At 43.2% G+C, this 13566-nt stretch overlaps 1 protein-coding gene across 1 annotated transcript in view; it reads left to right on the forward strand.

The window, feature by feature from the left end:
- Positions 1-13566, forward strand: part of Kdsr (3-ketodihydrosphingosine reductase) — a 35834-nt gene that overhangs the window by 4006 nt on the left and 18262 nt on the right. Inside the window, exons 2-6 of the mRNA XM_055601258.1 lie at positions 947-1036; positions 3186-3242; positions 5885-5950; positions 6164-6259; positions 10767-10958. Of these exons, the coding sequence (XP_055457233.1) occupies positions 947-1036; positions 3186-3242; positions 5885-5950; positions 6164-6259; positions 10767-10958 (501 nt within the window). The remainder of the gene's footprint in view (positions 1-946; positions 1037-3185; positions 3243-5884; positions 5951-6163; positions 6260-10766; positions 10959-13566) is intronic.

The following is a 13566-nucleotide window of genomic DNA, read 5'->3' on the forward strand; positions in this document are numbered from 1 at the left end:
AATGTGTATAATTTTTATTTTTTTACATTAATTACAGTTTATTTACTTTGTATCCCAGCCACAGCCCACTCCCCCATTCCCTCCCAATCCCACCCTCCCTCCCTGGTCTCCTCCCTGCCCCTCTCTAAGTCCACTAATAGGGGAGGTCCTCCTCTCCTTCTAGCCAACCCTAGTTTATCAGGTCTCTTGATGGAGCTCTTTAAATGCAGTATTGTGAAGCCTTTCAGTTTTCAACATTGACAGTGTGTGTGTGTGTGTGTGTGTGTGTGTGTGTGTGTGTGTGTGTGTACACGCATATGCACTCACATTAGGATCAAACGAGGGCCTTGCCCGTGCTAGGCAAGAGAGCTCTACACTGACCTACATCCTTCGCCCTGTTTTCTTAGCCCTAGACATGTATATATGCAGGAAGAAAAGGAGATTCATTTGTGCTTATCATCAGCAGCACCGGTGTATTATTTCTCAGCTAGGATTGTAGGGCACGTTCCCTTTGATGACCTCAAACAATTTTAGATGTGCATTTCATAGATCTGCCCTGAGAACACTCAAAGCAGGAGGCCCTGCTAACAGTATAGTTCTTCATGTTGCACATATGAAGAGGTTGTAGTTCTCGGAGACTCTTTGTTTTGTTTCTGAGGTAGAGCCTTCTGTAGTCCTAGCCAGCACCTGTGACAGTGGTTTCAACCTTGACCTCCTGATTATCTGCAGACACTCTCCTGAGTGTTAGGCTTGAGGGCGACTGCCACCAACCACACCCAGCTTATAGATGAATTTTTAAAACTCATAGTCTTTTTTAGTAGTGGAGATCAAACCCGGGGCCTCATGAATCCTAGGCAAGTGCCTGCAATTTAGCTGCACCCCAACTGCTCCCATCACAGATATTTTAGGACTTCATACAGAGGAGACACTGCACGTCCTAAGAGGGTCTTGCCGGTGTTCTTTGTAGGTCACAGGAGGTTCCAGCGGCATCGGGAAGTGCATTGCTATTGAGTGCTACAAACAAGGAGCATTTATAACTCTGGTTGCTCGAAATGAGGTAAGCGTTCGGGAGTCCTTGTGACTAACTTGCTAATGCAATAAAGTCCAAGAGACTGTCTTGATGCTCACAGCAATGTTGGAACGCCTTCCTTCCTCTTCTTCCCTGATCTTCGGTGTTACTTCTGGACTCTTGGTTCTTCCTTGTATTGAGGCCAAGGGCTTTTCTGCTGAAGTTGCATCAGCTCAGCAGCTACTTACCATTAATGTGTCAGGCACTGTCGTTCTAGATAGTGCAGGACTTGAGGGGAGGCTGAAGGCATTGTTAGACAATCCCTTAACACACACCTGGCTGAAGGCAAACAGATGTGCTGGCAGCAGCTTAGAAGCCGAGAGTGATGTGTGGGCGTTTTATCTGTTGTTTTTCTCTGTGATTTGCTTATGATAGGCATCTTTGGTGATGTCCACAAGCTCCGGGGGAGTTTCATCCCTCCCTCTATGTATAGCAAAGTAGTTTTTTCTGTGTAACCAATCCAGGGGTCTGTTTTTCTTTATGCTGGAGTCTGTAGTCTTGCCAAAGTTGCTTTCAGAGCATAAAGCAGTGAGTGAAGCCCTTTTCCTCTTCAGGGGCTGGGGTGGTGCCCGTAGCTGTACGGTCAGAGGATTGGGGCTCCCTTGTCAGATGTTTTGCTGAAAGAAGAGGGCCTCAGAGTGTGCTTGGGGGGGTCCATTGATTACGTAGGGTGCATGAACCAATTCCACATAGAACTCGGCATGAAGATGCCTGCCTAGAGCCCTAGCCTAGGGAGGTGGAGGCAGAGAGATCAGAAGTTCAAGGTCATCCTCTACTATTTGGCTAATCAGAGGCTAGCCTGGCTTTTGTGCCACCCTGTCTTCAGGGAAAGGGAAGAGAAAGAAAACAAGATGTACTTGGGAGTTAACTGCCTAGGTAGGGTGGTTAGTTGAAAAGGGCCTAGTGGGGAAAGCAGGCTAAAAAGGATCCCTGGAGAAAACGTAAAAATAATGACCCAGAATTGGGCTAAAATATCCATAATTTCTTTTAAAAACAAGAAAGGGCTGGGCTAGGTTGTACAGGATTTAAAGTCACCCAACAAGAATGGAAACACAGGTTTAGTAAAATGGTACTTTATGAATTTTTAGCAAGGCTGGAATTTGACATGAGACCAGTGAGTGAGCAGGTGGGAGGCTGGCATCACAGCTGGCAGGAGTTCACCCGGGGCCATGTTTGAGTGAGTATACAATAGAGAGCTTTCTGGCATAAAGACATTCTTTAGTTTCTCATGTAACACTTTATTGCAGTCTTGGCAACATCAGGTGCTGTGTATCTGTGTGCGTTCAGTAGGAATGCATTGTTTTGTCATGGGCATTCACTTTTGCAAACTGTAGTTATCCTTTGAGGATACCTGCCCCCTCATCCGTCCACCCCTTGATGAGACAAAGTCTCTTGTATCACAGACTGGGCTGGAACTCTGTAGCAGAGGATGACCTTGCTGGACTCCTGATTGTCCCATCCCTACGTCCTGTGTACCTCAAGGCTTGGGTTTAGCTTTGCTTAGGATTGAACCCACGGCTTCATGCTTTTTGGGATCCTCTCCTTTGTTCTTTTACAGTTCTCAGATTTTATTTAAATTTATGAGAAATTAAGGTTCCATAATCTTGAATCTGTCTTCTTGAAAATAAGCAAAACAAAACGGAGTGCTTGGAAAAACTGTGCAATTATCTGGGTAGCTTTGAAGTTCTGAGGAGTATTTTTGAAAGTAGCCAGATGTAGATTTAATTTTTACTCCAGTTTTCATAGGGAGAAAATTACTGATGTTATCTTCAAAGCCCCCGTCATGTGGAATCTCACACCTTTAGCTTTCCAGAACGTTGTGTGGCCATGTGCTTCTTCTGTGTCACTGCTGACTAGTGCCGTATGAACATGTCTATTAGCAGCGAGAGGTTGACAGTCAACATGAGTGCTGTTAAAAGAAGGTTGAGGTTCTTTTGTTTTTCTTTCATCTCTCTGCAGTGAATTTAAAAATGTGCTGTGACTTAGCTGTAATCTCCCATATTTTGCCTCTTCCCCAAACCCATGTTAGCTACTTCAAGTTCTGTTTTATAGCGTTCAGTCTTTGTTCAAACAGTTGCCTTTTCTGTTCTTTTTAGCAAATGCAGACAGATGTAATTTTTTTCTGTATTGCTTTTAGGACAAGCTGCTTCAGGCGAAGAAAGAAATTGAAAAGCACTCTATTAATGATAAACAGGTAAGGGGGAGCTTTAGGTTGCATTGTTTAGCTTGATTGACACACAGTTGTCTAAAGGGGAGAAAGGATGTTGCTTCTACTGCAGATAGATCACTGAAGGCGTTTATGGTTTTCACAATTAAAGTACACTTTAGGATACTTTTAAAAGATGAAATTATTTGAAATGACTGGATTCGGGTCAGTACAAAAACCAAAAGTTATGACTATTGTGCATACCTAAAAATGGCCAAGCAGTGCTATATGAGAACATGATTTCATTTTAGTTACTTAAAAACAAAACAACTTACACACTTACTTAGGTGTAAAGGACCCTTGAAAAGACGTTAGGTTGTGTATTTTGGGGTACTGAAGTGATATATACCATGTAATATATTTTAGTGTATAGCTCAATGACAGGTGCATCATCTAATTAAGGAAATGAATTTGATGGTGTGTCTGACCCCTTTCTGCAGCCTTGCCTGGTACAGCCTCTTGCTGCTGGAGGCCACCTCAAGCATGACTCTGATGTCGCTGCCTCTTTGCTTTTCCCTAAAATCTTACAATGTATGGTAGTGCGCGTGTCCCTAAAGATTATCTTGTGCGCATGCGCCTTTGTATGTACAGCTGTGTTGAAATGCATGTGCATACATGTATACCGTTTTGGAAGCCACAGGTCGGCATCGGATGTCTTCTTGAATCTCGCCCTGTCTATTTTTTTTTTGAGACAGGGTCTTTCGATAAGCCTGGAGCTCATGAATCCAGCTACACTTGCTGGCCCCCTCAGTTGTCTCTACAGCCCCCGCACTGACACTCCCCGGGCGCTGGGGATCCAAACTCGATTCTCACACTTGCAGAACTAGCTTTTGCCAGCCAGCCATCTCAGCACTCAATAGCACACCTGGGCGTATTTAAATTTTAAAGTTCTCTATCTTTCTCAACTTTGACATTCTTCGTATTTTCCAAAGCTGCCGTAATGAGACTGTTCACACAGTGTGCTGTTGCTCCGTTTAGATACACATTTCCTGGGTTTTCACACAGTTGTGCAACCATAACCACAATTTTGGAATCATCCCAACACCAAAGATTCCAGACTGCCATTTCCAGCCACTCCCTGTTTCTGTCCTACTTCTAGACTTAGGCAAGTACTGAGAGAAACTTAATACTGTGAGGGACTAATGGGACATTTTTATGCAGTGAACTGCAGCTTTATTTCTTCATTCTATATTATTTTAAAAACTCATCTGTGCTGCTGAATAAAATAGCTCATGTGTTTTTGCTTTTCTTGAAATGGTTCTTTCTGTGGCTGTGCTGTTCAGCGAGGCTCAAATCCCAGGGCTCAAATGATTTCCATCTCAGCCTCCTAACAATATGACAATAGGTGTCCATCCCTGTACCCACTTTCTCTTAATTTTAATGTAATGTAATATGTAGTTTTATGCGTAAACTGCTTTTACTTAACCTGCGCTGTAATTGGTAGCTATTTAATTTGCTTCCACATTTTTTTGTTTGTTTGTTGCTTGTTGCTGTCATGGCAGATTGTCAGTGTGGTCTCTTTGTGCACATGCTCAAAAGTGACTCTTGCTTAGAGGCCTTGGACAAGGCAAAGCAAAGGTGCTCATCTCTTAATGGATGGAAAGTGGGGTTTGGGTAATTTCCTCAATGTCTTCTGTACTCTTCAAGGGCACACCTCAGTGGCCTAACTTCTTTTTATTAAGCCCCACCTTTTCAAGTTCCACCACTTGCCAATAATGCAACTGTACCAAGCCTTTAGCTCATTGCCCTGGGGATACAAATTTTAGTGCCCGACTTTCCAGTGCCTTCCTGTTTGCTCCAGCCCCCGTCACCATGTCTCTTGCCACAGCCCTTTTTGTCATCTTATTTTGTAGGCGTGTTCTTCCGTCTGCTGGCAGTGGGTTTCAAACTGAGATCATATGTCTAAATTTGGCCTTTGTTATTAGAAAGAATTGGTTTTTATTTGTAAGAATATGTTTTACAGTGTCGATGGACTAAGCATTTTGGTGTACATTTGTAATCCTTTTTTTTTGGTGTATGTGAGCATTCTATTTGTATATATGCCTGTGTGACAGAAGAGAGCATCAGACAGAATAGAACATCAGCTCCCATTACAGGTGGTTATGAAGCCAGCATGCTTGGATGCTGGGAATTGAACTCAGGACCTCTGGAAGAACAACCAGTGCTCTTAACCACTGAGCCATCTCTCCAGCCCACATTTGTAATCTTTGTGATCTCAGGATTTAGAAGGCTGGAATGGGGATGGCTGTGAGTCCCAAGCTATCCTAGACTATATGCTAAGTTCAGCTCAGACTATGTAACAAGACCTTGTCTCAAGCAAAACAAAACAGCAGAAAAATAAACACACCAAAACAAATTAGTTTTGGCAGCTGCATCTCCAGTATTATTTTTTATAGTTACTTTGTGTGTGTGTGTGTGTGTGTGATGTGTGATGTGTGTGTGTGTGTGTGTGTGTGTGTGTGTGTGATGCATATAGGTTAGAACAACTCGAGGATGTCAGTTCTGTGTTTCTACTATGTGAGTCCCAGGGATAGAACTCAGGTTACCAGGTGTGGCGGTGAGCACCTCTACCTGGTGAGCTGTTTTGCAGGCCCTGACCCTCCCTCTTCCTTCTTTCCTTTTTTTCACAGGTGGTGCTGTGTATCTCAGTTGATGTATCTCAAGACTATAACCAAGTAGAGAACGTCATAAAACAGGTAAGAACTCAAAAGACTGGGGTGGTTTCAGCTCACTGCTTGACTTTGATTGGTTCTTGCTACTTTGCTATGTGGCTTGGAGTTGGCAACTCCTCTCTATAGTTTCAGTGGTTCAATGGACTTTATTTATTGACCTTGTTTTTCTGCATGGTGAATCTTCATTCTCTCATGCAGTGTTTGGAACAGTATGTAATGTTCTGGACTATTTTCCAGGCACAAGAGAAGCTGGGTCCTGTGGACATGCTGGTCAACTGTGCAGGAACGTCTGTGGCAGGAAAGTTTGAAGAAATGGAAGTTAGTTCTTTTGAGGTGAGTAACAGTGCTCATCTCGAGTCAAGATGAAGTATCCTCTATTTTAAAACAGGCTTGCCAAGAATCTCAGCTTCAGTGCTGAGGAAATGGACCAAAGCGTTTTGTGGTTGGCCATACATCAGTCTTGTTTTTAGTGCCCTCTTAAGCTTTCATCGGGATAATGGGTTTTGAAAGCTCAACTCTGCAGTTAAATTACTCTCTTTTCTTAGAGAAAATGAGACTGCCTTCTCATAGGCTGTAGGAAGCACCATGTACTCATAGATGCACTCAAAAGAATCAGAGGGCAGAAGGCAGAATGGTGGAACCTGAGTGTTTGAGGTTCACTTTTCAGCTTGGAATACAAGAAGGTTGTCTATCCTTATGCATGTTCAACTGGAAAGGATGGAGGCAAGATTTGAAAGATGATGTCAACAGCAATGCAAATAACCAATTTGGAGAATAATTGTTGTGAAGTAATAAATCAAAAGTTTGGGGGTAGCCAGAAACAGAGGATGGGTGTGTGCATATGTGCATTCGTGTGTGTGTTTATCTGATTTGTGAGTATGTATGTGTTTATGCCTAAGATGAATGCTGAGCCCCTGGGCAGTAAGGCGTGGCTGTGGAGCAGGAGGAACGGGATGTTCATATTTGTGTCTAACAGCCATATCAGTATACCCATGTAGGTGTTTTATGAAGCTCTGAATAAAATAGCAACTAAGTGCGCAAACCTAGGTGAGTGTTTGATGGGGTCACTGAAGAGGAGACACAACTTAACTGCTGCAGGGGTTTGGTGGGTGCCATGTGGCTTCTTCGGGAGACATTCCTGTCATTGAGCCCACTTCCTTCTGGCCTTTGTTCTGATGTCCTTTGCCCACAGCTGATTCTGTCATCCTTCCCTATAATAAATCCTCCTCAAGATTCCCACCGTATGCTGAGGTCTTTGGGGCTGGGATGGTCCCCAAAGATCCCCGTATCTTTTTCTTCATTTCTCTGTTTAATGGCTTTCTTCCCACTCTCTTGGAACTGTACCTTACCTTTATCTGTGCTGTGAATGTTGACTCTTCGTTCTGTCATAATCGCTCTTCCATATATGTGTTTGTTTCTGCTGAGAGGCTGAGAGGCTGGTGCTGTGCTTTGTGTTAGAAGCTTTACTGGTTGCTGGTCCTCACCTGCGTTTTCACGTTGTATTCAGTGGAGGGCTCTGTGTTTGTGGGTGGAGCCATTTGCTTTTGGCTCTATGTAAGAGTGATAGTTTGGATCATGTCTTAGCTTTGCGGTCAGTATCCTAGGTCTTTTTTATTGCATTTATCCAAAGCCCTATAAAATGATCTAGGCCTCTTCCTAGGAAATGTGTACATGCCCTAGTGTTAAAGTGGAGGCTGCATTCAGTGTCCAGACAGATACTCTAGGAAAATTAAGGCCTAACTCACTTTATATATGTCAGTACTTCTAGAAATTCTGTCTGCCATTAGGCAGGCTACCACTAAGACCTAACTAATTTTTGTTGTTGTCTTATGTCACCTTTTGAAAGGTGAGCTGAATTTCTCATAAAATAAAATGAGGTATGTTTGTTTCAGACACCATATCACTGCACATCTTTCTGCCCTCAGCCTCACTTCTGCCTCAGCTTCCTAGGTATTGGGATCACAAGTCTCTGTCACCATGCCTGGCACATTGTCTATTGTAGAGTGAACCATTCAGAGGTGTTTAGGTATATTGCGATGCTGTGTAACTATCTAATTCCAAAACATTTTCATCTCCCCAGAGGGATACCCTACACTTTAGTCAGTATTTCCCATCTCCCCTGGCATCCACTAATCTGTGTTTGTCTTGCTAAATAATAAGAGTTATGTGATGTATACCCTCTTGGGTCTGGCTTCTTTTGCATAGCGTAACACTTTCAGCTCGGTTAACACTGTAGTGCCCATCAGTGCCTTATTTTTCAGGGTTGGTAATAGTCCCATTGTGTGGGAATACTGCATTGTGTTTGTCTGTTTATCATCAGTGAATATTTGGACTGTTTTGCCCCACCCAGCTCTATCCCAGAAGCTTTTGGTATCATTTGAGCCCTTGAGGCTTGTGCGCTACAATTCTGCCTTTTAGTTTCTCTGTTGCCATTCAACATTCAGTTTCTATGTTTTGCCAAATGCGTTATGACTTGTCATTTGTTCTCCAGCTTTCAAAATGTTGTTGCTTTTCCTTTCATTTTTATTTTCTTCTCTTAAACTGGGGGTGGGGACCCTGGCTCTAGGCTGGGCATAGTGGTTCATGCCTAGCTCGTGCAAAACTGAGGCAGGAGAATAAGCATTAGTTTGAGGCCAGCCTGGGTATGAAGTGAGTTTAAGGCCAGCATAAGCTACAATATGAGACCATACCTCCAAAACAGACAAATAAACATATTCTTTCCTGGTGTTTTAGTGAGTCCTGAGGGCTGAGGTAAACACGGGGCTCTATTCTTCCTCAGATACTTTTGGGGGCTTCTTACGACTAAAACAATTATCATGAGGGGATGGAGAGATGTCCCAGTGCCTAAGAGTGCTCTCTGCTCGTGCAGAGGAGCCAGGTTCAGCTCCCAACACTGAGAGCTCACATCTGTAATTCCAGTGCCAGGGACCGAGTGCGCCAGTGTCACCACATACACCCACACACGTCACCTGTATCCATAAGACAAAAATGTAAAGATTAAAACAGCACAGTGATATTAAAACATTCTGGGGGAGGGGGTGGAAGAAGGAATCCTGGCTTTCAAACACAATGTTTCTGCTTTTCTTTGCTTTTGCAAAATAATATAGTGAAAATTATTGTCTGCACATATCCTGCCTTCTACATTTTAAAAACTCAGAACCTAAATCTTTTCCCTCAGTCCTGTGTTTTCAGGCCTCATTTCTTAAAAGTTTTTTAATATTCTATCACATTGTCATCTTGGTTTATATTTATGTCTTACACTGGGCTGTTGAGCATTGCAGGGTGACAGAGTAAGGTTTTCAGTGTGTAAAGGTGACACTGTGCATCCTCAGGTCCTCAAGTTGAGCATAGGTTTAGGAATCCCTGGGACGAGCTGCTGTGAGTGCCTGTCCAGGCTCTTTCCCAAGCCAGTGTATACTGGCTTACTGTGCACCAGGATCTGTGCTGGTGCTTAGCATGTGTTTCCCCTCCTAATCCCCACAGCCTCCTGAGGTAATGCCAAGATTAACCCCATTTTCAGCTGAGAAAGTGGGTAGTGTCTTTTCTCATGAAATCAGTAGTAGGTGGTGGCACCACGGCACATCTCTGCTGTTAACTGGGACCATTTTTCTCTTTATAACCTTTGCTTAATAGAGCCAGAAGTATTTAGAGGGTCTCCCACAACTGCCTTTCACCAAGTATTGTCTGAAGGACCTAGGAAGATAGCTTGGAGGCTAAGAGCACTTGCTGCTTTGGCAGAGGACCTAGGTTTGGTTCCCAGCATCTAGAGTTGTCTTTAATTCCAGTTCAGAAGATCCAGTGCCTTATTCTGTTTTCCTTGGGCACTGCATACGCATGGTGCACAGACATATTTTGAGGCAAAAGCTCATACACATAAAAAATTATTACAGAACATTACCTTTAGTATACAGTGTGCTTTTCTGTGGAGAGAACTACTTTTGATGGTTTGTGTATGTGTGTGGTAGGGCAGAGGTTAATGTTGGTTGTCTTCCTCTATCTCTCTCCACCTTGTTTTTGAGACAGAGTCTCTCACACAACCTGGAGTTCACCATTTTGTCTATGCTGATTGGGACTGTCCAGCGGAGAGGCCCGCCTGTGTCTGCCCTCTTGCTCTTAGTCCTTGGATTAGAGATGGGTGCTGTCATGCCTGGCAGGTCTTTTGTGTGAGTGCAGTGGAGCCAAACTCAAGTCCACGTGCTTGCACAGAAAGCACTTTCTTAACTGAACCCTGAGTCCAGCCCTAATTTTGACTTTTTCATGAAACACAGAACTGCTCTCAGTACGAGAATTGAAGACTAGTCTTCAGAGGGTAGGTAGGAAGTGTCATTATCTACAGCATCACTCGCTTGCTCATGACTCAGCAGATCTTGCACACCCCTCCTCCCAGTTGCTTGGGCTTTGTTTTACTTACTGTTCTGTTGCTGTGAGGTCATGGCCAAGCCAACTCTTAGAACGGAAAGCATGTAGTTGGGGGCTTGCTTTACAGTTTCAGAGGTTTAGTCCATGATCATCATGGTGTGAAGCGGACACTGCTAGAGCAGTTAGCGGAGAGCTTTGCATCCTGGTCCGCAGGCAAGAGACAGACAGACTCTGGACCTGGTGTCGACTATTGGAACCTCAAAGCACACCCCCAGAGACACACCTCTTTTATCAAGGCCACACTTCCTAATCCTTCCAAATTGTTAAGTCAAGGAGGAACCAATCCTACAAATATATGAGCCTATGGGGGGGGTCATTTGCATTAAATAAGTTAATCCTGGAAAGAGACAAAACTACCCTTGAGCAGGGTGTAGGCATTTGACCTTGTTCCCACCTCTTCTGACCTCTTTGTTTCTTGCAGAAATTAATGAGCGTAAATTACCTGGGCAGCGTGTACCCCAGCAGGGCAGTGATAACCACCATGAAGGAGCGACGGGTGGGCAGAATTGTGTTCGTGTCCTCCCAGGCAGGACAGCTGGGGCTGTTTGGTTTCACAGCCTACTCTCCATCCAAGTTTGCCTTAAGAGGGCTGGCAGAAGCTCTACAGATGGAGGTAAAAGTTGTACTTATGTTTGAATTCCTTGCTCTCAGATCAGCAGTGTGAGCACTGTAGTGTTTCAGCTTCTTCACCTATATTATTTGCATGCAGTTTAACTCATTTGTAAGTTCTGCATTTAATAGTTTTATTGTATAAAAATTATACTCAGGACAGAGTCAAAACGTCTACTGCCTAAAGTACTTGAGATTCCTTCCTGGTACTTGTCTGCTTCTGCCTGAGTGGGCAAGGATATCACTATCTAGAAAACTTTCTGAAAGGCCAGCCCAGGCTGAGGAGGCAGCGCTGTGGTTTTGTTCTACAGTTTGAGTTCTGGACTTTGGCTCTCCAGAACTCAAATACATGCTGGGTGGGTGTGGCCGTCTGCCTGTAAATCAGTGCTTGGAAGGTGAAGATGGGATTCCCAAAGCAACTTGGCTAACTAGACAGACTGCTCCTTTCAGTGTGAGTCCTACCTCAAAGCGTAAGGTAGACAATCACTAAGGAAAACTCTAAACATAGTCTCAGGCCTCTACATATACATGCGCAGTTAATAGGGCACGTGTGGCTGTGAAATCACAAGAGAAAATACTGGAGTTCTTTTGCAGTCATTACTCTTAAGGACTCTACAAATAATCTTTTTTCTTTCTTTATTTTATTTTATTTTATTTATTTATTTTTTTATGTGAAATATGTGCAGGAGGTTTCTCCATGCCACTTTCTGGCAGGAAATTGAGCCGTTAGTGAGTTCAGTGAGTTCTTCAGAGTCACATGGTCACTTGGGACAGGAATGTTGAGAAGGTCCTGCTCTGTGACTGTAAACCTACAGGTCGATTACAGCAGAGGGTGTGACTGTAATCTGGGACAGAAGTTAGTGTGTACCTCTGGCAGCTGCTTCATCTGCTTTTAGTTTTGGTCTTAGGATCTGTGTAGGCAGAGAGGTTGGGGAAATAGAAGTATGTGTCCATCAAGGCATTCCCCAGTGCCCGACAATGAGATTCCCAAATTGAAAGCAGAGTGCATCAGTGGGTGCCCTGGCACCATGACCCAGTGCCTGCGAGAGAGCCCCTCAGAGAGAGCCCCTCAGCCTCTTGATGACAGGAGCGACTTTTCACACTGCTGGTGGCTAGGCTAAGTCTCCTTGATGTCTGTGTATTAAAAGTGTTCTTAAATTAAACAGAGACATACCACCCAAAAGGCTGCTGTTTTATTTGGATAAAATAAATTGTCTTTTGACTTCAGTTAGTGTGTAATAAAAGTTGCAGCAAACCAAGCTTTCCTTATAAACTAATAGTTTTTTTTTTTTTTTTTTAATCTAGATAATTTGATAATTTGGTCAGGCTTTTTTCCCCTTTTTTCTTTCTTTTTTTTTTTTTTAATGAGTAAAACCAACATAGTTGCTTAAATGCTTGAAGCTTTGGGCAAACTTTTTGGTTTAATTGACTTTTAAGTCTTTTTATTTACCTTCTTATTCCCCCAAACTAAACTAAAACTGAAAAAAAAAAAAAAAAAAAAGGCCACAGTGTGTTTAATTGAATGCTTTGTTGGTATTTGAGATTGATTTTCTTTTTTCCTTTCAGAAAACTGTCTATTTTAGATACAAATTTATATAAAGATTTTTTTAAATTTAATCTCTTTGAAATTATATTTCTTTTTTAATCAGTTATTACAATTTATTTAATTTGTGTCCCGGGAAAGTATATTTCTAAAGTCAGTTATAACCAGAGGTGTTTTCAAGATTAAACCACAACAAAACAACAGCAGTCTCCCGCCCAGGTGTTCTTCCTGCTTTCCTACACTGACCATATCGGGCCCACCCTCCTACTCTTCCGACCATGCTGGACCAGTAAGCTGGAGCTCAGTCTCCTCTCCACCCCCACCCCCCCCGCCCCGTGTTCTTGTTGTAGTAGAACAAGGAGTAACAGCTCTTAGTGGAATTGTTTTTTATGATAAACTCCTTCTTAGACAAGCCTGTTTGAGGCTGATGCCAAGTGGAAGGGAGAACATGAGAACAGGATTGGAGAAAGGCAGGGAGGAGGGTAGAAAAATGGCCATTTCACAGGGTCAGGGAGAAGCAAAACAGATAGGCATGCTATAGTCAGATCAGGCATAACACCCACTACCCCCAGAACTGGGGAATGTAACCCAGAACTGGGGAATATAAGCTAGTGCTTCCTTTTAATATTAACCATCCCCTAATAATATTAACAGATAAAGAAAGGTGTAGGGGTAATTTTGTATATCCTGATTTTTGTTACTAGCACAGTAACTTGGATTGATGATTGCAGAAACAAGTTAGCCCCAAAAGGGACTGGCTCCTCTCCACCTTCCTGCTTATAGTCGCTCCCCATGAGAGCACTGCTCTCCTGCTGTTGGTGACCCAGTCATGACCTTGAGTTTGACAGATACTGTTGATCATAAACACTGCAGTGCTTATTGTGGGGAGGCAGCGCACGCTGGGGTTGAGACACCACTGTCAGTCTCTGTGAGTTGCCTCCTTAGCACTTGCTTTTCTTTTCTTCCTTCCTTCCTTCCTTCCTTCCTTCCTTCCTTCCTTCCTTCCTTCCTTCCTTCTTTCTTTCTTTCTTTCTTTCTTTCTTTCTTTCTTTCTTTCTTTCTTTCTTTC

Source organism: Psammomys obesus, unplaced genomic scaffold (assembly GCF_907164565.1).
Source record: "Psammomys obesus unplaced genomic scaffold, mPsaObe1.curated_primary_1811, whole genome shotgun sequence".
NCBI lineage: Eukaryota > Metazoa > Chordata > Mammalia > Rodentia > Muridae > Psammomys > Psammomys obesus.